Source organism: Malurus melanocephalus, unplaced genomic scaffold (assembly GCF_030028575.1).
Source record: "Malurus melanocephalus ecotype Western Australia unplaced genomic scaffold, MMel_1.1 scaffold_8, whole genome shotgun sequence".
Lineage (NCBI taxonomy): Eukaryota > Metazoa > Chordata > Aves > Passeriformes > Maluridae > Malurus > Malurus melanocephalus.
Window position 1 is genome coordinate 4401977 of NW_026623240.1, and position 23804 is coordinate 4425780.

At 43.1% G+C, this 23804-nt stretch overlaps 1 protein-coding gene across 1 annotated transcript; it reads left to right on the forward strand.

The window, feature by feature from the left end:
• The first annotated feature begins 1313 nt into the window (after positions 1-1313).
• On the forward strand, positions 1314-23798 carry LOC130578563 (vitellogenin-2-like). The gene is made up of 35 exons (XM_057374762.1): positions 1314-1356; positions 1708-1728; positions 1898-2049; positions 3783-4034; positions 4174-4335; positions 4452-4600; positions 5003-5153; positions 5259-5416; positions 5495-5660; positions 6153-6278; positions 7277-7495; positions 7904-8121; positions 8236-8333; positions 8752-8876; positions 9503-9604; positions 10191-10310; positions 10406-10595; positions 10933-11026; positions 11786-11971; positions 12177-12321; positions 13095-13323; positions 13407-13582; positions 13837-14151; positions 14438-14485; positions 14646-14732; positions 16041-16253; positions 16346-16488; positions 17764-17902; positions 18616-18751; positions 19978-20164; positions 21407-21498; positions 21976-22073; positions 22153-22312; positions 23382-23543; positions 23674-23798. Exons 1-35 carry the CDS (start codon positions 1317-1319, stop codon positions 23784-23786), a joined length of 5172 nt encoding a protein of 1723 aa, XP_057230745.1. The 5' UTR covers positions 1314-1316; the 3' UTR covers positions 23787-23798.
• The last annotated feature ends 6 nt before the right edge of the window (positions 23799-23804 follow it).

A 23804-nucleotide genomic window follows, 5' to 3' on the forward strand; every position in this document is an offset into this window, starting at 1 on the left:
CCTGAATATAGTGCCAATAAAAACACAGTGAAGGTTTTGTCATGTTTCAATTTTCTTTTTTTTTTTGCCTTACAGATGCAATCTCTGATCTAGAAAAAAATCCACTGTTTGTCAGACATTACAAATTAAACCCCAACTGCTAATTATCAAAAAAAAAAAAAAATCAGCTAAACAGCACTACAAAAMCTAAATATCTTGAATAGGAGCCACTGGTCTGTTGATGAGAAACTGAATGCAGTCCCTTCCCACAGTAAGCTGGGCAGCAGCAGCTTTGGTTCCCCACCCAAGGACAAGGTTGGTRGCCAAACAGTGGCCACATGGTGCCAACGTGAACCCCTTGGTGCTGGGGCTGCCTTCACCCTCCTTGTGCCGGTCCTGATGGAGCAGCTCTGTGACCTGACTGGAGGGAACAGGGGGACTCGGGAACAAGGCCAAACCCTGCCAAGAGCAGCCTGAGAGACTGTGGGGCTGCCTCCAAAGGGACAGGGAAAATCCCCACTGATGAGAGAAGGGGACTCTACCAGACGTTACTCCTTGCTTTCTGATGTGAAGAGAATCTGGGTGATTTGCACGTTGTCCATCTTTGTTAAACCAGAGATTTGTGTCTGTAACACCTGTCAGCCTCGTCCCTTCCCCCTTGCCAGCACTCCACTGTGGCTAAAGACACAGCGAGAGGGGCTGGCACACCCAGGAAGAGCAGGCAGGTGAGGGGAGCAAAGACGTCAGCAGCACTCAGCCATGGCCTTGACAGTGACGGGAGGTTTGTGCCATTTTTGTGACAGTGACAGCAGGTTTGTGCCACTGGGGGATGTCCCTGTCCCCAGAGAGCAGTGCTGTGCTGACAGCCTGTCCCACTGGCAGCGGGGCAGGGGTGGGCACGGTGTCCCAGGAGGGCTTTGCACAATCCTGCCGGGGCACTATCAGTTAGATAAGCTGTGTGTCTTATGGCCAGGTCAGGATAACCTGCACAAAGTCAGCGCAGACTGCAACAGCATCAGGTGCTTTCAGGGACTGAGGATCATTAGTAGTTCTCCTTACACAATAATAAATGTTGGCTTTAACTCTGTTTTAATACTTTTAAGTTTGTTTCTAGAGGTGCTTTCAAGGCATTTTGTTGGTGAAGTGAGAGCAACAACTCCTGAGATGGTTTTGGCTCAGCAAAAATATCCATTGCCCTGACCCCAACCCCCTCTCCCTCAAAGGGTTTGCTGGGTGCTTGATAAGAAGTTGATAACTCAACAAAATTCACCGTGCCTGTTAATAATTCTTCTATAAAAGCCCCAGATTTTCCCCTTCAGTCTTCAGTCACTTTTAGCATGAAGGGACTCATCCTGGCCCTGGTGTTCGCCCTCGTGGGTAAGTCAGAGCTTTACCAGCCCTGCCGAGCTGTGACAGCCTCTGTGATCCTGAGCAAATTGCATCTCCTTGGGGCTTTTCAGGGRTATTTACAGCTTCATTTGCTGCAGCCCTTTTATAGCTTCAGCTGTAAGCTATTAGATTTCTGTGCTAAGCTCAGCWGCAGGAGCCAAGCCAGGCAAGCAGCAGCTAGTGAGCAGGGCTGGCATGGGCTTGGTGTCCTGGGGGTGTGGGGTGAGCCCCGTTCCTGGTGGTTTGCCAACCATTAGCACGCTGACTAAATGAATAATACATGGAAGGCTGTGCAGAGATGGGTTTTTTTCATGAACACTTCTCTTTCCTCCCTCACAGGGGGCCAGAAGCAGGACCTTGGTAAGTGCTCCCCTCTCAGCCAGCAGCTCCCTTGCTGCCCTCCCAGACAGCCCTGCCTTGCACATGGTTTTGGCAGTGGTGGCATTACCTTTCTTTGCTGGACTGGCCCAAGTAACCTCACATCAGCCACAGCCAAGGAGGTGTTTCTGTTATGCTTTTCTCCTGACAGAGCCTGTTTTCCACATGGGCAAGACCTACCTGTACAGCTATGAGAGCATCATTGTGCATGGGCTCCCTGACAGAAGCCTGGCYGTGGCAGGGCTGAGGCTGGCCAGCAAGGTGGAGATCAGCCGTGTGTCCCCCACTGACCACCTCCTGCAGGTAAATCACCAYGGCCGTGGGAACCCACCCATAAAATGTGATTCAAAATGCTCTCTTCCTACCTCCAGGCAGACAARATAAGTGCCAAAAAGGTGTAGGGCTCACACAAAACCCTTCCCACTGCTGACATGACCCTGTAAGCCCAGTGTCACTCCAAGCAGTGTCCCTCAGGCAGAGATAATTCCCCAGTGAGGGCAGAGGGGTGGGCTGGCACTGAGCTCTGGACACCCAAGATGTGATGGGGGAGCAGAGAGAGCTGCTGTAGGGTCTGCAGCTGCATCCAGAATGTTTTGGGTTATTGGCAGGGACCTASAGAGAGCAGCACAGGCTTTCTCTCAGCCTGCTCCCCCGCAGGAAGCTGCCATCAATGTCTGAGCCCCCTTGACTAAAGCTAYCTTAGGGTCACCTCCAAAAATATGGCAAGCAGCTGCTTGAAAGAAATGTCCTTACAATAGTTTTGCTAAGGTCACACTGAGTTTGAGCATGAAAATGAGCACTCTAGMAAAAAAAAATCCGTGTTTTTTAACCTGGTCCCCTGAGGAAAGCTCAGCACTGGAATCAGATGTCAAATGACAGAGGCCCAACTGCCTCCATTATCCCCCTCTTACTATTCTTCCCACAGGCATTAGTTCAAATGTGAAGAATTCTAATGGTAATGMCCATGTTTAGCATAATGATATCAGATCTGGAAGCACTGTTACTCATCAAAAAGATTAAACCAAACAGCTTAAAATACTGCCATGGCACGAAAGACCACAGAAAAGGGGTTGAGAAGGCAGCTCATGGGGAAAAGCTGTAAGGGGTGCCCTTAGCACTCGCCCTAGGAGTTTTCTCAGTCTGTAATTCGGCACATGTGTTAGGGAAATAATGTGGAGGAATACCTGTTGTCAAACTTCACACACCGCTGCAATTGCAGGCTCTGTGTAACCTCGCTGGAGTTGCTCCAATGTTAGCACTTGCAGACAACAGTCTTGAGTGTGATTTAATTTGAGAAAATGTGACGGCAGGCAAGCCACCCTGGCAGCATTGATTATAATTCCTAAAATAAAACAGAGCGCTGAGCCCACACCTTTTCCCTCCTCGCAGGAACTGTACTTTTATGCAGGAGGGTGGGCGGTGTGTGTGAGTAGGGACTGGATGGGTCTGGGATGCAGGCACACACTTCCCACAAGGGAGCAGTCAAGGACTTGTGCACAAGCTTTACAGCCTGGAAAGCTCAGAGGGATCTCAGCTGCTTCCAAAGGCTCCAGCAGCACCTCTGCTCCCCCCTCAGCTATGCCACAGCTTTGGTGCTCTGGGATATGCTGGACCTGGAGCAGCAGCAASATTAGTCCCTGTGTGTTTAGGCAGCAGCTTGGGCAGTAATGGCTTGGCTGCCTTGCAGAGTGAAGGGAGATCTCCCTTGTCATCTGTGGGAATGGGGTGAGTATYCTGTCTCTACTGATTGCTGGCAGCTGGCGTTTCACTCACCCTACAAGTTTCACCTGACTTGCTGAACTTTTGAATCCTCCTCACAWAATCTTATTTTTCTCACAGAAATCCTTCATGGAAGTTTGCCTTTTCAAAGGATGCTTCCTAGGCTGAGCACAATAGTCTGAGTTGGAAATTATTTCCTGCAATGTTGGACAAGTGGTCTTTGTCTGGCCCTGGACAGGAGGTGTCCACTTTCCCTATTWTAGCATTATTTCAAACTGATGGTGAACAGTATGATGGTTTCCCTATTTTTTTCACAGATTCGATCACCAAAGCTGGAGGAACACACTGGTTTCTTGCCCACTGACCCCTTCACTCCGTCTCCGAAGCTCTCAGAAACCATTGCTGCATGTCTCAGCCAGCCCTTCAAGTTTGAATACATTGAAGGAAGGGTTGGAAGTATTTTTGCCCCTGAGGACTGTCCCATTCTGTGCACTAACCTAGTGAGAGGCGTTCTGAACATGATGCAGATAACCATCAAGAAATCACAAAATGTGTATGAACTACAGGAGGTTTGTTTTTTCCATTMTGATTTTACCTTTAGTCTCATTTTCCCATTAAGGAGTAAGTTCCACTTCCCAGACCAYTCCCTTTGACCTTTTTATTGCTGTTTCAAGGAAGAAGTTCCTTGTGTTTAACCAATTCTTGCAGGCTGGGATGGAAGGCATCTGCCACACCAGATAYGTTATCCAGGACGACAGCACGAATAAGCGTGCCACCGTCTCCAAAAGCAAGGACCTGACGGAGTGCCAGGAGAAGGCGGTGCAGGACCTGGGGATGGCATACATCCGACCCTGTCCCACCTGTGCCCTGGTACGAGCAGCACGGGGCCACTGCCCGGCTCAGGAGTGAGCCACTGCTCAACATTCACACKGCACTGGTGCTCACCAGCCTGTCCCTGCACTGAGTGGGTCTCTCTGCACTTCCAGAAAGGCAGAAACATCAAGGGCACGGTTTCGTTCACTTACAAGATGAAGTATGACGACAGTGGGGTGACGTTGACGTCCGCTACGTCAGACCAGGTGTACCAGATCTCTCCTTTCAAYGAACCCAGCGGGGCAGTGGTCATGGAGGCAAGGTAGGCAATGGGCATGTCCTTACACTGCCATAGCCAGGAGGATGTGCCTAAAACATATTTACTGCTGATTTGTGAGAGAGCAAGGAGCAGCTGGCCTGTGGCTGCCAAGGGCCAAAACACTGTACAGCCCTTGGGCTGCCCAGGATCCTTCAGGTGGCCTGTGCCCTGCTGTTTGGGCCACCTGAAACATCTGTCCAACCTCTCAGAGACTTCAGCAAATTCTCACARAGGCTTTTGCAGTCGTATGACTTTTTCTGATAATCCTGAGCAATGGATAACCCAAGAAGTGCACCATCCATTTGCAGCCCTGCTGTCTGCCCCCAGTCTGCTCCAATGCTGCTCCAGTCCTCCATGCACAGTCTGGTTATGGGTTACTGAGGCATTTCCCTCTTTCCCTTGAAGGCAAGAGCTGTCTYTGGTCGGCACTAAAAGGCCTCCTGTCAGTGCACCAACATCTCCGCTGCAAAACCAGGGGASCCTTCGTTATCATTTCTCAGGAGAACTGCTCCAGATGCCAATTCCTTTAATCAGGATTAAAAATCTAGATTTACAGGTATGAGAGGCTTACTTTCACACACTCTCATTATTTATAAGGCTAACTGGTCATCACATAATTACTTTAGCCATGGATCCTTCCACCCRTCTGTTTTTCCCACAGTTAACAGAAACACTGCGGAAATTAGTTCAGAATAACGAGAAAGGAGCCACTCAAGAAGCTGCAGCCAAGTTCTTACAAATGATCCAGCTTTTTCGTGTAGCGAGCCTCGATCAAATYGAGTCTTTGTGGCTGCAGTTTGTCAAAGAGCCCCCCTACAGGTAAGCGCAGCMTCAGCCAGGGTTTCTGATCAGAGCACACTGGGCACGGGGAATTATGAATCCTCCTTTTCCTGGCAGGCCCTGGTTCCTGAGTGCCATCTGTGCTGCTGGGGTCACTGACACCTTCCGATTCCTGAAGCAAAAAATCCATGATGAGAAGCTGAACATCTGGGAAGCAGCTGCAATTCTCCCTCTCGCCTTCCATTTTGTTACACCAAACAAACAAACCCTGGATATTGCCTCAGTGAGTACAGATCCTTCTATTTTGCCTCCCACTCTTTTTTAGAGGTGATCCCGTAGGATAATAAGCGAAAGATAAAACATATTTCCATCTAAATTTGTAAAATGCAAGGTATTAACAAAAATAGTGAATGCTTCAGAAAATTTATCCAAACACTTGTTGCCATAAGTTTGTAATTATATTTGATGTTTAACCACACAAATTATAGGAAAACTGCTGATGATKCTTTTTGCCAAATCAGAAGTTTAAAAAAAAAAAAACAAACAAAAAACCTCAAGAAAATAATATATAACCAGTATCTAAAGTGCATACAGCATAACTGGAGCAAATCTACTTAATTTTCTTGTAGCTGAATCCCTAGCATTTGACTTAATTTCTGAAATTATTTAGAAAAAAAGCACAAATCAGTTTTTTCTCTTTCTCAAATGCATTTATTGCTAAATACCAGCTCTAATTACTAGAAACAGTAATTAACAATACTTCTTCCTTCTGCAGACTTTTCTGACCTGTCCCCAAATCCAGAAAGTACTGATGCATAGGATAATTGTTTACCTAGGATAYGGTAGCATGGTGAATAAATACTGTGCTCAGGCTTTACTATGTCCAAATGAACTTCTTCAGGTAGGTGACCCTCATTTCTTATTCATAAAGGTGAAGAAATTTTAAAAATGCCTTTAATTTAGCTCTCACAATGCTGGCAGTTAGGTAACCCACTGTTTGCATGCCTCACTCTTAGCGATGCAAAACAGAACGAAACACTGAGCTGATACTTTTGAAAGATCAGGTTGTAGCAGTTCACAATTTCAAATGTAGTGCTAGGAGCCCATGGGGATAATGCCTGAAACCAGGTTTAGGTGTGACAAAATTTGGATTAATGCAAAATATTGTGATTGTATGATTCTACTTTTACATTAGGTTGAGTGTACTTAAAAGATGTATTAAAAAGTCAGTGAAGTGTGATTATAAGCAAAGCTCTAGACATGTCACAGCGTAGGCTCCAAGGAGCCCCTGCTGCACAACTGCATTTCACTGTCAGAAATATCCAGGGCATTGTCCTCACACTGTGCAGCTCCAGCTCCTTGTTCTGCAGGACCACAGCCCTGAGAAGGCCTTTCTCATGTTTGACATGTTTAAAGCTTCCAAAAGAGTGAAATAGAGCCAAGCCACCAGAATGGTAATTCTGCTTTTCAGAACAGCATAACTGTTCGAGTAAATCTTGCTGTTGCTGTAGGAAGTGAAAAAAAAAAAAGCCAGTGCAATTTGGCAGGGCTGGCAGAGGTGCCCCAGGGAACGACTGAGGCTGGCATCAGCTCAGCACTGCCTTTGCACATGGAACAGACTCTCTGGTGTGGGCACCCACCTGGGATTGTCTCCTACACTCAGGCTCAGGCACAATTCAAAATCAATTACAACACTGCGGGAGGAGAAAACCAAGTTTATTTGCATGGTCCATGTTTGTCATCCTGATAATGATGGGGATATTTTTCCTGCAAGAAAATTCTGAGCAACTCTAGGGATTTGCAGCAGTAGTTGTTTTGCTTGCCATGGCAATGCATATTTCTGTGCATTATTACAAGATCGTTACCTGGTAAGATTAATGTGCTCTGCTCCATTTTCAGCCACTCCATGACCTCGCTATTGAAGCCACCAGCAAAGGTGATGCCAAAGACATGTCCTTGGCCCTGAAAGCCATTGGCAATGCAGGAGAGCCAGCCAGTATCAAACGCATCCTGAAGTTTTTGCCAACATTTGCCTCAGCTGCAGCTTCGTTACCAAACAGAATTCACGTTGATGCTGTGTTGGCCTTAAGGAAAATGGCAAGAAAAGACGCTGCAAAAGTAACTGAAATTATTATTTAAACAAATGTCTTAGAGGGTATGGATTGAGTTTRCTTAGTGATTCAGGAATAGTAAAACCAGCAGGCAATGTTAGCAGCCCTGGGCAGATTTCTCTGTCACCGGTCTCCCTCTTGCCCACACTGCAAACTCCTGACATCACCCCATCCGTGCTGATATCCTAGAAAAGGGTTTGCTTTAGTCACTGTAATACTGGGCCCATTCCTTCTGGCTGTTTCTCCCAGTCCTRTTCCTGTGMTCCCAGCAATATCTTCATTTTCAGTGCCAGGTGCTCAGGTYTGTGTTTGGGGCTCTGCTCTCCATYCACTGCAGAGCACATGTGCAMTGCTCTGGAAAYACTGCWCACTGRYGAGTTATGGGCTACTCAGGGGTTGTACCTTYCTCCTGTAGGTAAGGGAGATCACCCTCCAGGTCTTTATGGACAGCACACTTGCTCCAAATGTCCGAATGGTGGCTTGTGTCGTGCTCTTCGAAACCAAGCCTGCTCTTCCAACAGTGTCAGCTCTGGCCAGCTCTCTGCTGACGGAGCCCAGCCTGCAAGTAGCCAGTTTTGCATATTCACACATGAAGGCTTTGGCAGCAGGCAAGATCCCACAGCTCTATAAACTGTAAGTAGAGGAAGAAGAACATTTTTAGTAGCAAATGGAGATGTTTTTCTTGCAGTTTTCTAAGAATTTGGTYACAGTCGAATCTCTTAATGTGATTTTAACTCTATTACTCAGATCTGCTGCTTGCAACCTTGCCATTAAACTCCTGGGCCCCAGACTTGACARGCTGAGCTATCGTTACAGCAAGGTCATTCAGATCAGCGACTATTCCTGTGAGTACCAGCTGCCCTGTGCTCTTCCTCAGCTTAGGTAGCCAAATGCCTCTCTTGTGTTGTGTGTTTTTCATCCAAAATCCAATCATGAGCTGTGGGTTTAGTGCACTCTTGAAATAGAAAAAGYAGAAGAGCCTCCTAACAAGCAGAATTCCTTGAGGCTGTTCCATTAATCTGTGGTATCTGGTGGGGAAAGTGGTGCTTGCACGTGGATTTGGGGCTCCTTCTTCAGTCCCAGGGGTTGTGTTGRCTCTGCCCTAGAACAAAGTCCTCCTCTTGAGGTTGCAAACTTGAGGACTTGTGGGATTGAATCTTGCCAGAACCCCTTGTGATCTACTATAGCACATACCTGAGGTGGCTTATGTGCCCCAGACACCTCACAGACCCTTATTTCTGCTGCTTTTTATTCCTGTGACAGCTCAATATCAGGCTGGTGCCATGTGGAGGGTGTATCTAATGAACAGTCCCAACAACATGTTTCCATCTGATATAATCACTAAAGTAAGAGGATATTATGCAAACACTGCAACGGATATTATMGAGGTAAGCATTGCATGAAGGCAGCCAGCTTTTGGGCTGTGATGTGTGTTTAACTCCCTCTCTGGCTGTGAGGGCGGATGTGGAGGGGAAAATTTAGATAATGATTATGATTTTACTTAGGCTTCTTCTTTTATTTGGGCTTCTTGACACATTCGTTCATCAATGCACACATCCAGTATAGTAGGCATATAAATCCAGGAGCAGAGGAAAGCTTACACAGCAGAACATCCAWCTGCCCACCTAAAGTCACAGGGGATCCAGGGTACTTTGCATGAGCACAGGGAAATAGCAGCTGAAATTAAATTTCAGCCAGCAGTACAGCCAGGGCAGCACAAAGCTCCGTGTAATAGCACGCAGGAGTTTACACAGCTTCTTGGGCAAGCTTTGCAGCCTGGGCTGAGCTCTGCACTACCCCAAAATTATCCCCAATGACTAATTCAAGGCTGGCTGGCTCAGCACGTCCTCAGCACCTGCAGCCATGGCCTGCAGTCAGGTAGACATGTCCTTGTAACACAATGGCTTCATGAAACAAGTTCTTGGTGTGGCCTCAGTGAGTTTCGTATCGCACATAAGGGCTTTCCTGAGTTCTCTCGTGCTTGGGCTGTGACATCTGACTCTGTTTCCTGCAGGTGGCTTTCCGGTCACAAAGCCTAACCAAGCTTATCAGGAAGCAGAACATTCCCTTTGCTGAGTACGACACATACAGGATCCTGAAGGAGATGGGTAAATCGGTACGTCAGGGCTCCCTTCTGACCCGTCTGCARCAGACAGCTCCTGACAGCACCCGAGTTGCATCACCCACCCACTGAGCCATCCCTTTGATGTTTCTGGAAGAAAGGAGTCAGTCATCCTGTTCAGTCATGGAAAGCTGTACTTACATTGTACTCTCTCAACAGATGCCACCTTTTCACTCAACATGTGTCAGCTCTTAATGTTTAGTACAAAAGATGAGGATGCTGCTGGGAGCCAAAATGTTTTAAAGTGTATGTTAGAACACACTAAGTGGTTGCTCTTCTCTTTCAAAATTATTATTGAATCAGGTGTTTTTTTATTCATGAATCCTTGGGTGTCACCTACTACTTACTGCAGCAGAAATTACCAAGCCCTTACCTCATCCTTCCATGAGGAAACTCTCTCTGAAGTCAGCTATGCAATGTGAGAAAGGCYGTGTTGGTTCAGACTTCTAAGATGTCTATTGGGTTTTTGGCTATAKTTCTCATCCTTCAGATGGGATCTGCTCTTTGCTAATACATTACTCCATTTTAAGTGGCATTTTCTGCTTCTTCCCTTTCTCCCCATCTCTCCTTTACACCACAGCTTCTGGGATGGAAAGAACTGCCACCTGAAGACCCCCTGGTATCTGCTTACATCAAAATATTGGGTCAAGAGATCGCCTTTGCTGACATTGACAAAGATGCCATTCAGCAGATGATGATGGTATTGACAAGGCTGTTGACTTTTTTTGTCTGCAATACTGAATAATTTCCCTTCTGCATCTCCTTTTATCTACTTATCTATTTCTCCATTTCCAGAGTCTAACTGGATCATCAAACTGGCAGCCAGTGGTGAAAAAACTGGTGGAAGAGGTGGAGAGGGGCATTTCAGGCCGMTGGACCGTGCCGGTGATGGTGGCTGAGGTGCGGCACATCGTCCCCACCATCGCTGGCCTGCCGCTGGAGCTCGGGCTGTGCGGGGCCGTGGTGGCCCAGGCTGCAGCTGACGGTGAGCTTGGGGCGCCAGACTGAGCAGCTTCCCCACAACAATTGTGGGTCCAATCCCTCWGCTGAAATTAATTCCTTCTATGACCTTGAAAAATACCCAGTAATGTTGAAACATTAGTGATCAGCTACCTCCAAAGGGTTTGAGAAGTAATTAGCATATTTCACCTGAGACACATTTGTATAACTCTGATTTGGATGAGCAASCTTTAAATAACAATATACAGTATTTCAAAATGTAAAAGCACTGCCCTTGCATTAGCCACTATGCGTATTGAAAGCATTGTATCCTCAGAATTTATTGTTTCTCTGTTCATGTAACTTCTGTCTGTCTTTTTCAGTGGATGTACAGGTGTCACCACCAGTATCTGACAATTTTGGACCCTCACAGTTGTGGGAAACCAAGACGGATATTCACGCTGACATCAGACCTAAGTAAAAATTACATATATTTTCACATATATTACACATGTATTTTCAYGCACAAAAACATGTCTAGTTACAGTTATCTTTGACGTAGATATGGGGTGGCATGCACATATATAGGAGTCTTACTTGTCCCAGATTTGGGACAAATGTGCTTGTCCAGAGCAGCAAAGCTAAGAGAAAGCAACACAATCCCCTGATGCTTTACAGMCCTGCAAATGTGGAAATGTGCCTGGTATCCCACAGGATGCTGTGCTGTTCTGTCATTGCTAAAAATGCTCATATTTGTACCTGTTCAATGACTAAAGATACTAAGATGTGAAAATGTATTTTCTTAGGTGTTATGTTCTTTATAATTTCAGCATAGAATTGCATCATCAACAGGCACGAGCCAGAAGGATTTCAGGGAGGAAAGGGAAATGCTTCTGTATCTGCAAAAGACATAGTACAAACAATGATGATAATGATAATAATACTAGTGACAACATCCAAAAAATAGGCACAATCTGAAGCCACAACATTCTGGAATTAGCTTGTCCTCAAATGGCAATGCAGTCAGAGAGTCCATGTTAGCTTTGTTTTTCAGACAAATCACCTTTTCCTGTGGTATTTCAGCTATTTTTTTATCCTGCTATGATAAATCTATTCATCCATGAGTAGTGGGTCTTACAATAAATAGAACATCATGAAAATATAATTTTGCATTTCAGAGTTAAATTGTTGCATATTAATATGTAACTATGCCTGGTTTAATTTCCACTCTTTCAGAGYATATTTTCATATGATTGCAATGACGGGGATTAATACACAGTACCTTCAGAATGGTCTTGAATTTCATGCAGAGTTCAGTGCCAACACTACAATGAAATTTGATGCCAGGATAGATATGAAAGAGAAAAATTTGAAGATTGAAACCTTTCCCTGCCGTCAGGAGGCTGAGCTCGCAGCTGTGAGGTACAGAAGAGCTTTTTGCATTCTGCTTGCTCTGTGTTACTGATTATGAGTTCTCTGTAATAAAATCACAAGTATACACCTACTTGTTAAGGTCTGCCATAGCTTGGCAGCCCCACAAAGCTTAGTACTGTGTTTTTTGCACCAGCAAAGATGGGTAGAGCAAAATCAGAAGGTGTTACTTGTGTGCCATTTATCACCTGAACAGGAGTGAAGTTTATGCTATTTCAAGGAACATGGAAGAAGAAGAGTCTGAAAAGAAATCCCAGCTTTTCCCCAAAGGAGAAATACCAAGTGTCTCTGGCCAGCTGTTTCAGTTAACAGAAAGATCTTCAAAACCCAGTAGCTGGAAGGTAAGAATGCCTCTCACCAGCTGTACTGCAGACAGGCRGAGAGCAGAGAGCTCCCCAGAAGTGCTGGGCACCCCTGACACCAGAGCTGGCTAACCAGATCACAAACACAGGAATGCTGAGATTCAACAGGAGCCTGATATTTCCCAAGCCTCAGATTCACTGRGTTCTTGGCACAGATCATTCACAGTCCCCTTGCTTTCTCCATCACAAGCAGGCAGGGCTGCTTTGGCAGCATGTCTTCCTATTTCTCTACAGTCATGGAAGGGTGTCAGAAATTCACATTCTTTGTTCAATATCCCTATTTTTTTCTGAATCAGGACAACATGAAAAATGTGATTCTTGGGCAGGATACAGATTTTTCTTCCMAAATCCTGAGATAATCCCTGCAGTGGATTTCAGAAGCACATTCTTTCGTATGCTCTTCAGCTTCTGAGGCTGGTGTGRGATGGCTATGCAGGCTTGCAGCAGGAGGGCTGGCACCTGAAATGGATGCAGAGGGACAGCCCTTCCAAAGAGCCCTTCAGGTTCTCACTGGGAAGTGTGTTTGGGAAGCACTGCTTGAGAAAGGGTGAATGGGAGAGCTGTCCTCTTCCACAGAGCGCTTTGCAGGAAACCCCGCTGCTTCCAGTGCCTGGATCTCTAATTTTAAGCAGTGTTTCCCTATTAAGGCAGGACATTCATTCTCTTTGTTAACTGGAGGAATTATTTAGGAGCTGGGACAATTTTTTGTTGATGGAAAATGACTTTATCTGCAATATTTTTCTTTAATGCAGCAAAGCAGCATTCCTAATATGATATCCAAAGGATAYCAGCAAGGCTCAGAAGAGGTACATCACAACAGTGCAGCAAGAAGACTTTATGCACGCAAGTTCTGCAGGAAATTTGAAAGTTTGGGATGTTCTACTTGTTTCAGCCTTAAATCACGAAATTCTGCTTTCTTAAGAAATACTTATCTGCACAAATTATTTGGAGAATTYGAAGCAAAAATAATTCTGAAGCCAGGTACAGTCACGATAACAAGCTTTTGTGTCAATCACTATGAATAATGCTCAAGCAGCACAACCCTGGAATGCTTTTGCCTTTAGTTCACACAGATGCTGATATTGAAAAAATACAGCTGGAGGTTCAAGCAGGATCCAAAGCAGCTTCAAAAATAATTGAGGCATCAAGCTCAGGGTCAAAGGACGAGGGAGAGACATCTCCATATGAGGACATTCAAGCTAAACTGAAGAAGATTCTAGGCATTGAAGATGTGTTAATGGTAAGAGACTTTGAGCATCAGAGAGGGAAATATTTTCAGTGAATGTAACCAAAGGTTTCCATTGTGGAAAACTGGCATGGGAAAGCAAGGAATTGGGCTGGGAGGAATGGGCCTGAGCGAGCTCTGGAACAGCTTCTGYAGTGTGTGGGGACAGGAAGTTCTATTTCCTTGGAAGCCTGTGGTGAGCATCTTGTCTGAAAGCCAGGGAAATGTTACAGAGYATAAATCCATAATGTTTTTCACTGTTTTTGGAGGCTGCAAACAAAACACGGCGCCGCACAAAACGGATTAATCGAGAATACGAGGCTGCAGACACCGGCCTCTGGGCAGAACACAGTGCCTCCCACAGCTCCAGCTCATCCTCTTCTTCTGCTGCTTCCTCTGCTGATGGAAAAGAGCCAGGAAATCATCACAGGAAAGATAAAATAAGGCAATCTGGGAAGAAGCACAGCAGCAAGAGCAGGAGCAGCAGTGGCAGCTCTGCTAGCAGCACCTCATGCAGCAGCAGCCAAGAAGACCCCTCTGGGGACAGGCACTGCAGTGGGGACAGTGAATATTCCAGCCAACAGGTAATTCACTCTGGCTGGACTTTTTTATATTTCCTATAGTGTTTGATTTTGTACATCAGGAAATGGTGCTTATAAAGTATGAACCAAAGAAAGAGGAACTCTGGTTCTCTGAAGCATTTCAGATCAGAATTTTGACATTTTAGAATATTTCACTGTAAACTGTTTAGAAAATTTAATTTTGTTTTGTTTTTTTCCCCATACTCAGCACTGAAATTTTTAATGCATTTATCAAAAGTTAGTTCTTTATTTACTCTTGGGTCTTCTTACATACTATCTATTTTCACAGGCAAACCCACCTGTTTACCAGTTTTTGTTTRTGCCAGAGGATAAACAGGTACATTTACTGCATGTGGTGGGAACAGGGTGTACAGCTACTCTTGCTGTCTTTGCTGCAATTAGACCCCAGTTCTCTGAGAGCAAAATTATGATAAATTAATTCTGCAACAACTTCCAGTGGTAGGCACCTACTTCAAGGTGATTCTCTGCTTTTTCAGCACCCAGGAGGGGAAATCCTAAACATCAGCATCAGCTCCTCCTCTTCCTCAGCTAGTGATGAAGACATCTCTGGAGCCATGTCTCAGGTGAGTGTCTTAATMTGTAAGAAATCCAAATATTTACTTTGCATTTCCAGTTTTTGTATATTTATAATAGAATAGGAAAACCACGATGATTTAGTATATTAGGAATAGAGAAACTGATCTCTTTCTTGTTCTATAAAGGTAGAGCACATTGGGCAGTCATTAAACATTATTTAATATTCACTCAATACAGGCTACTTTTTTTACTGAAACTGGAATGTATTACTGTATTTGTTGAAATTGTCTTGCCCAGTAAATAATTCACTATAAAAATCAGAACACTTCAGATGCGCTAACCTCCTTGATCGGAAACTCAKTTCAGGTATACTTTTATTTACCTTTCTGTAAAAGTTTAGGAATTGACTCTGCTGCTCTTTTGTTCATTAGGCMCTCACTCCAGAGTCCTGCTCACATTAGCAGGGCCATAAGCCTGGAGTTTGAAGCAAGGCTCCAGCTCTGAGAAAATCCATGTGTTTATTCAGGAATGTCTGCATGGTACATAGTTAATGGCACCTGGTCCTTCTGTAAGAACTGATGCAATCGGGAGCAGATTTCAACAAAGGAAAATACTACACATTTCAGACAATAACCTACATGCCTATAAAATAATAAGCCTGACTTTGCTGAGGCATCCCTGCTGCACCAGCAGCTCCCAGTTGTTAGTGCAAGTAACTGATAGAAAAAAGGCAACCAGATTGACCTTCTCCCCCACCATTTCCATGCAGCTTAAATTCACCTCTCTTGTCCATCTTTTCACCACCTGAACTCATTCTCAGTCACAGCCTTGTTCTTTCCCCATTTCCCACTAAGCCCCACCAGCTGTCTCGCCCAATCCTTTTGCGTGTCTGTCACTCAGAGCTGGCAGCACAGGGAGGACCTGCTGCCCCACAGCAAATTCCCTGTGCAGCTGTGCCCTGGCCAGGTGGGGACTCTCCCCATGATTCAGGTGGGGCAGGTGCTGCTGCTGGGCACAGGAGTCCAGCCTTGAACAGGGCCATGTGCTATTCCTCTTGCAGATACCAAACTTTGGACTGCGCTGAACAGATCCCTCTGACAAGAAAAATCATCATGGTTTTAAGCATATGGTCAAGCTAATTTTATCAAAATTTCATTTGTCTAACTGCAGTTTGGTTAGAGAGCAGTGCTGAGCTGGGTAGTATCAGTTCTTTGTACAGTACCATACTTCTTTTGGTTACACTGAAATTACTTGACAAAAAAAAATTGCCAACACAGTTTCACTTGTGTAGGTCTTGCCAGTGGTTTTACCATGATTTATGCCTTTGGTCTCTATTTTCTCTCTACTCCATGAAGCCTAAATTCTTGGGAGACAGCAGGCCACCAATACTGGCTGCAATTCTTCGTGCCATCCATAGAAAYCAGCAGCCAACGGGATTACAGTTTGTCCTGTACACTGACACACAACACAAGAGTTTGAGAATACAGATGTTTGGTTCGAGCATCACAGGACCAAGCAGATGGAAACTCTGTGCTGATGCTTCAGTAATAAATTACCGGAAAGTATCAGTAAGTTTAAAATATTAATCAGCTCWAATATAAATGAAACATAATGATCTCACTATGCTTTATGCAAAAATTTATATATTTCTTCTTACTAGGGTTCTCTTAAATGGGGTAGAGATTGCCAGGACTACCAGATTGCTACTCATATTGCAACAGGGCAATTTGCTGCTTATCCAGCTATACAGATGAAGCTGGAGTGGCTAACAGTACCTTCAATAATCCGAACAACTGCAAGATGGTGAGATTTTATTTTAGTTTTTGAAAAATTCATATATGTCAATGCTCCAAATAATTAGAGGTTCAATTCTGCAATTTCCAAGCTGGAAAAGTTCCCCTTAATTGGTAGGATATTATAAAATCAGATTACATGTGTTTGCTTTCTCTTTAGTCATTYTCTCAAAGCATACTCCATTTTGATTTGCAAGAAAGCCACTGGATGATGGGATTAACCTAATCTATTGTAGACTTGTAATTTAAAGTGCCTGGATTAGGAGATTGGTCTTCTGATGCTTCCTGATTGAYGGAGGCTCAGAGCAGAAGTCTAATCTTGGTTCTCTGAAGAAGGCAGTCTCTTGCCTAATTTCCTAATGCAGGCACCKTGCCTCTGGCTTCTGAAATGATACAAATACTTCCTACAAAGGTTATGCACTCTAAATAMCAAATGTTGTATGATATTTAGTGTAAGAAAACTGTGCATGCTGGATTCAGTTCACAGGTGTCTCCACACATWTGAAATATCCATTGCATTCTTTCACTGTATCCCTTTATGAATTTGCCTGCAATAACACAGAGATCCCCACTGAAGTCTGATTTTTTTTGTCCTAGTGCTACCAAAATACAGAAACTCAACTAAATACGCACGCAACACAAGTTTTCACATTAAAGGCATGCAGGTGATTTGGTTAGCAAAAGTCTACTGAAGAGGGTAACTTTTTACTTTAATTTTAGCTGCAATCTGCTCTTACTAGAGGAGAGGAAACCGTCCAATTGACTATCCTGGAGCAAAGCCACAGAACATACCCTTTTTTTCTGCTTTGAGCTATGCTTTTTTCTAAAGGAATATTTTCTGTATTTCTCCATTTGAGTCCCAAGCCTGTTTGGAAACTCATTTGTAGATCTGTCCATCAGCTTGTTGACAGTCTTAGTGGGCAAAGGATCCTTGCCTAAAGTTACCACTGCAGGCCTGACATATTAAATTAATAATTAACATTAATATTTTTAGCATGTTAGTGTTTGGGGGCTTAGGTAATTGGTTCCTATTTAGTCTGAATGTGTTTAAAACAAGTTCCTCACATTTTTCTTCTCATAACACTCTCTCATCCAGTCTCTTGAGAACTTCTACACCAATTAAAAAACAAATTTGCCTGCCCCTCCTTCCATATGAAACATCATGTATCACCAAACCCACATTTCTAACAAAGGGTGCTGATTGCTTTATGCGGGTATTTTAGTGTGAATAACCTATTTTTTTTTGAAGACAGAATGTTTTAATTGCTTACTTCCTTTTTTTCAGGTTTTACTCATTTCTTCCAGGAGCTGCCTATTTTCTTGGTTATTCCCAAAGGCAACAGCCTGGTCCCTCTCACCAGGCAACCTTGGTTATGGCTTTGACATCTCCAAGAACCTGTGATGTTGTCTTTAAGTTGCCAGAGGTAACTATTTCCACTATCTTTTATCCTGAAGCAGGCAGTACTTAGGAAATGGATGATTAATAGCTTTTTTAACCCACTGGTTTTTTTTTTCTTTATTAAAAAAAAAAAAAAAACTATAAAAAAAGCTGCCATCACAAGATATTATATTCATGCAGTTGGTTTTGCTATGAAAATATCTTGCAATATATTTGGCTTTCTCATGCAGCATGCAAGCATATGAAGTAAGAAACAGGTTACAAAAACCCATCATGATTGACAGCATATTAACACTAACTTATTTAAAAGGGTATTCCTACCAAAATCTCCAGGAAGATGACAGGTTTTCCTGTGTTCTGGTAAAGACAGGAAAACCAGGCTGTTGAGACAGCCAAACAGCAAGACTTGAATGTGTAGGCAGAAAGAGGGTGTGCATCTCAGGTAAGCAAACTGCTCATCCTGAGAGCAAATGTGATGTACAGCTGTCCAAAAAGCTGCAAATTGGTGACTATCTAAATRCATTTATAGCACTGTTATYCCAYAGATTGYAGATGTGTCACACTGTAGAACTATATCATGCTGTAGGATCTTATTTCTTTTTCACTCTGACCTAAATTCAGATGCTAATTTAGATTTCAGTCAGCACAGTTCTCTTGGAACATTAGAGGAAAATGCTRCTTTATCTCTACACTGTGCTCTGCATTTCCATTCATGTTTGTTTTCTGCCTGATTTTCAGCTCACAATTTATGATAGAGCCATCATGCTTCCCCTGCCATTCCCTTCACATCCAGGTACCCTGGTGTCAACATCACCATCTTCTGACTGGAAGGTCTTCTCCCAAGCAACACTTTCAGTCATTGAAAGTCTCAAAGGTMAGCAAGTAACTATCTGCACAGGCACTGATTGACTTCAAATTTTGTAAACATAATTTATACTTTTGATGTAATTGAAATTATTTTACTCTTTTTACTTAAAAAATGAGTTCGACTTTGGATAGAAATAAAACATCTGTATGAAAATCTGTGAGGCTGCAAAGATGTAAAGAAAAGGAGACATAATAGGAAGATTAAACATTTTGTTCCACCCCAAATAGTGCTTCCAAAGACATCCATTCCCAAATGCATCCATTTSAGCTTCACTGCAGAAATTGTTCATGAAGGAAATACGTTACAAAATTTGTGAGAGGGACATCTCAGTGACCCCTGATTTGGGGTGCTCTGCTTGATTAGCACTGTTACGTAGAAGCTGAAACAGCTTCAAGAGTATACCCATTCATTTCAAAGCCTGTACTTAGATTTTGAAGGGATTATTGTTTGATTAATGCTGTATTAAGAGCTAATCACATTATACTTACTTAGGGTAAATTTTAAATTGAAAAGCTTTATGTAATCCCGCAATAAGTCACATTTTGCTTGGAATCAGCAGGCTAATATCATAYCATGCATATTTATATGGTGTCCCTGTCCATATRACAGTCCCTGTKWTGGGGGTTGGAGTTAGATGATCRTTAAGGTTCCTTCCAACTCAAGCCATTCTATGATTCTATGGTATTTCTTTGGTAAACACCAAAACTAATCTGTATTAATGAAAATTGTTGTAAAAYGATTTCTAATCAGAGCTGGTAGTATTTCCAACACAATACCACTACAGTGAAAAAGAGAAAACTGTAGTGAGGTATTTTTTCCTCCCCATCTTCTAACTATTTCTAATCCTGGTTATGACTTACAGATATCAGCATTTTAGTGAACTTCCTCCAGCATTAACAATATGTGAATTGTTATCAACCTTTGTGAACTTCTTTTTACGACATAAAAGTAAGAAAAGCCAAAATGCTGTAGAGAGTTGCACCAGCACCAGCTGTGAGCAGAATTCATCTCACACAATGGCTGAATCATGGGTGGATTTTGCTGCCTGGAGACTAGCAAAGTTTTCTTTTGTATTACTACAAATCTAATATTTTGTCTGACAGAATTAATTCACTTCTACATGGGAACATGTAGAACCACAAGATGTTTTTTTTCTTTTAATTACAAAAATAAAATAAATAGCAGTCTTATATAAATTGTAAAATGCTTACTTTTTACTGTTTCTTTTTCAGGTCATTGTAMAGTTTTCCAACATAAGATCACAACYTTCAATGGCATTGAATTTAACTAYRMRATGCCTGCAAATTGCTACCATGTCTTGGTGCAAGACTGTAGTCCAGAGCTTAAATTCCTGGTGATGGTGAAAAGACTTGAAGAGTCTGCTGACCTGATAGCAATAAATGTCAGACTTGCCAGTCAGTGAGTAATTGAAAACTTAACAAAAAAATAGATGCCAAGCCGTATATGCTATAAATGAAGATCAAATTGGTAGGGCAGGTTGGTGGTAGCATTAGATTCATGCAGAAAGTACTGCATGATCTCAATGGAAAGATATCTAAGACTGCCACTGGGGTTTGGGACTTTGTCTTTTAGAAGTGCTTTTGAAATATATCTGAGGTTCACAGTAACCTAAAGCCTTTCCTGCCCCAAATTCTTCATTAATTTGTTAGAATTSAACCATCTCATTTCAGTAATTTGTGATTAGGTAGACACATAAACTAYAGATCCAAGAGGAGCTGTTGTAATCATTAGTCTGGCCTTCTACACTAAGCTAATAATTAGAACAAATTAGAACCCACACTCATTAGAGCAGGACTGCTGAGAAGTGGACATAGATAAAAAGGGCATTACTTATCCCAGATTAGAGGCACTCTCTTAGGACATCTCTTAGTTGGTACTTAATGTTCTAATCTATTTGAAAGTCTTTTAAGACACACTTTGTTTCAGCCTGGAGCAATCACCCCTAAATTGTATGGGAGTATGCATGCTAAAATCATTGTAGTGAGTGTTCTTCAAAGCACATAAATAGACTTTGATCTGCAATGTTTCATTACAAGTAATTATTTATTTCTGAAAAACGTGTGCCCAACTGTGGCATAATGTCAGAAAAACAGAATCTATTATTCCCTGCACCTGTTTTGTGGAAAAACACAAGGATGCTTRTTTTATAGACTGTAGCTTTCATGATAAAGACATTCCTCATCACTGAATAATTCCTGATTGCTTCATACAATTGTATGGATGTGCTTTTGATGTGCTTGAGCTTTGTATTTCTTCATTAGCTGAAGAAAATATCACAGTATACAGACTGTTCAGRCTGTAAGAGAAGTGCCGTGGGGAACCCAATCTTCCTTTGAAATGCAGAGCACCTTCAATCGATGTGAAGGCAGTAGCAGTTAGGTTGTCCTGTAGCAATGCTCCTGTAGCCTGGTTTCTTCCTGCCTGAACCGTGGCCACAAGGAGCCATTCAGAGATGAGYACAGCCAGGCAAAGGTGTACTGGGAGCACTCCTCCTGGCATGCTGTCCTGGGCCCCTTCAATCTTCATTCATGCCAGACTGACATGAGCATCCTGCAGTGATGGTTCTACCAGAACAGGAAATTATGAGCTGAGTAGGGCAAAAGAGAAGCATTTGTTTACACTAATTTCCTTTATTTAAAGTGAGGTTGACATGTATGTTTCCGATGGACTCATCCAGTTGAAGATTAATGGTGTCCAAGCCCCAAAAGATCTTCCATACACATCTAATTCTGGTAAGAGACTCATCTTTGTGTTTCTTTTAATCTTTCCTGATCTTTTGAAGAAGGAAAGGACATGATCCTGCAAATACCTCACACGATAAAAGATGATGGTAATTTGAGAAACCATTAGGTGATGTTAGCATACCTGCACACAAGCTTTTATAGTGGGTGGCGAGAAAGACGAACAAAGAAAGAGATGCTTATCCTGTGCATCTTTGTACAGAACAAAAAATGCAGGGCTGTGGTATGTTTTGCTGATCCCAGAGACCCACAGAATGAGCATYTAGATGTCCCCTGTCACAGCCACCCTTGTAACAGGCTTCAGCTTTTCTCAGGGCAGGGAGCAGTAATCTTTCTCCTTCCCCCCATCTGTTTCAAGATCCTTTAGAATGTGCATTATGACCCCAGGAACTTAACAAATGGTTCAGGGTGGACMCTAAACCAGTAACTTCATTTTAGAAAAGATCATATTTTGCTTTTTTGTTGCAGCTGCAAGCATGCTGATCAGCAGTGAAAAGAAAGGACTGGCACTAAAAGCCCCAGATTATGGCATAGATAAACTATATTATGATGGGCATAGACTTGAGGTAATTTTTTAGTTAATTTCAGTGGGTTTATTTTTAGAAGAAAATATTTTACATGCAACTTTTCTGTATTTTGACAAAGATTCAAGTTGCTTTCTGGATGGCTGGGAAAACATGTGGCATTTGTGGAAAATATGATGCTGAGACAGAAAGAGAATATCAAACACCCAGTGGATATTTAGCTAAAGATGCTGTGAGTTTTGGTCACTCTTGGATCATCTCAGAAGACCCCTGTGCTGGAGGTACTAAGATYCTAACATATATTAATATCATTGTCTTCAACTAATTAATTAGTCACATGAATAKTAATTGTAGCACAATCACCTCATTTTTTGCTGTTTTTGTGGCTGCAGACTAAATGAAGAAAAAAAATCTGGTTTTCCTGTTTGGTAGTTCACTGCAAGTTCTGGCTTTGTTTTGGTTTCTTTATGTGTATCTGTATGCATTGTGTAATGACCTGGAGTTTCTGTGTTGAATTTAAAACTCCCAAGATGATAACTTAGTATGAAAAGGAGGTACTTTGACTGTTGACAAAAGTAATTTTATGTCATCTTTAATAGTTTCATTATTTATTTTATTTCTATTATGTCCAGGCTTTTAGTTTCTATTAAAAACTCATATCTAGTCCTGGCTATCAAACTAGAGGGCATTTGAAGTGGGAAAAATTTGCTTTCATTTCTTCAGGCTGAAGATTAACATAATTTGAAACCTTCAGCCTGGGAATGATTGATCTTGCTGTCCAGGGCCTACATGAAAACAACATGACTGTGTTGGTCACATTAGGGTGCATTACATATTTAGCGTGGAACACAACCCTCGGGGCATTTTTGTAATATGTTCTTAGACCAAACTTCCCTGGGGTGACTGGTCCAGGAAAGCCTGGATCATAGGCTTAAGGACTAAGATACTCAGCTGTGGCAAGGCAGATCTGATGCTGCTCACAGTGCAGAAGTGGATGTACAAATGTCTAGGAGCCACTACTGCCCTGAAATGAAGTGCTGTCTTAGTTTAGGTAAAGTTGAGTGTCAGTTGTCCAACATCTTTACATCTATCTTTTTGGATTTGGACATCACTGYCACACCTAGATCCCATCTGACAAACCTCTGTCCTTGTGACTGTGCTCTACGTGCTTCATTTTCCCACAGCCCAAGCCTTTGACAGAAAATTGATTCACTTCAACCAGATAAGTTCATCTAGCATGCATCACTTTGTTCATCCAATGGTCTTAGTGTCTGCTAATTCTGCAACTTAAGTCCAGAAAGTTATTTATCCAAACTCAGTGCACGCTTTAAGAAGGTTCATGTTTTGTAGCTTGTAAGCTGCAGCGCAGATTTGTCAAAAGTGAGAAGCCAGTTTCATTTGAGAAGACAGCAACAAAATGCTTCTCTGTGGAGCCAGTTCTTCGCTGTGTAAAAGGCTGTTCAGCCACCCAGACTGTTCCCGTCTCTGTGGGCTTTCACTGCGTTCCAGCCGGTGAGTCTCTGTGCACAACACGGCCAGTATTTTTGAGTGGGATTCAGAAAAACCGTGAGGTTCACCGTACTAACACAGGAGTACCCCGACATATAATCAAACCCGCTTTTCTTCCCGCTTTCTCGTTTAGACTCCGCTCTCAGCCTGGACGAGCAGCATCGGCTGGACCAGAAATCCGAGGATGTCGTGAGCTCGGTCCCCGCTCACACGGCGTGTTCCTGCCCGCAGCAGTGCCGGGCCTGAGCCCCCGCTCGGACCCGC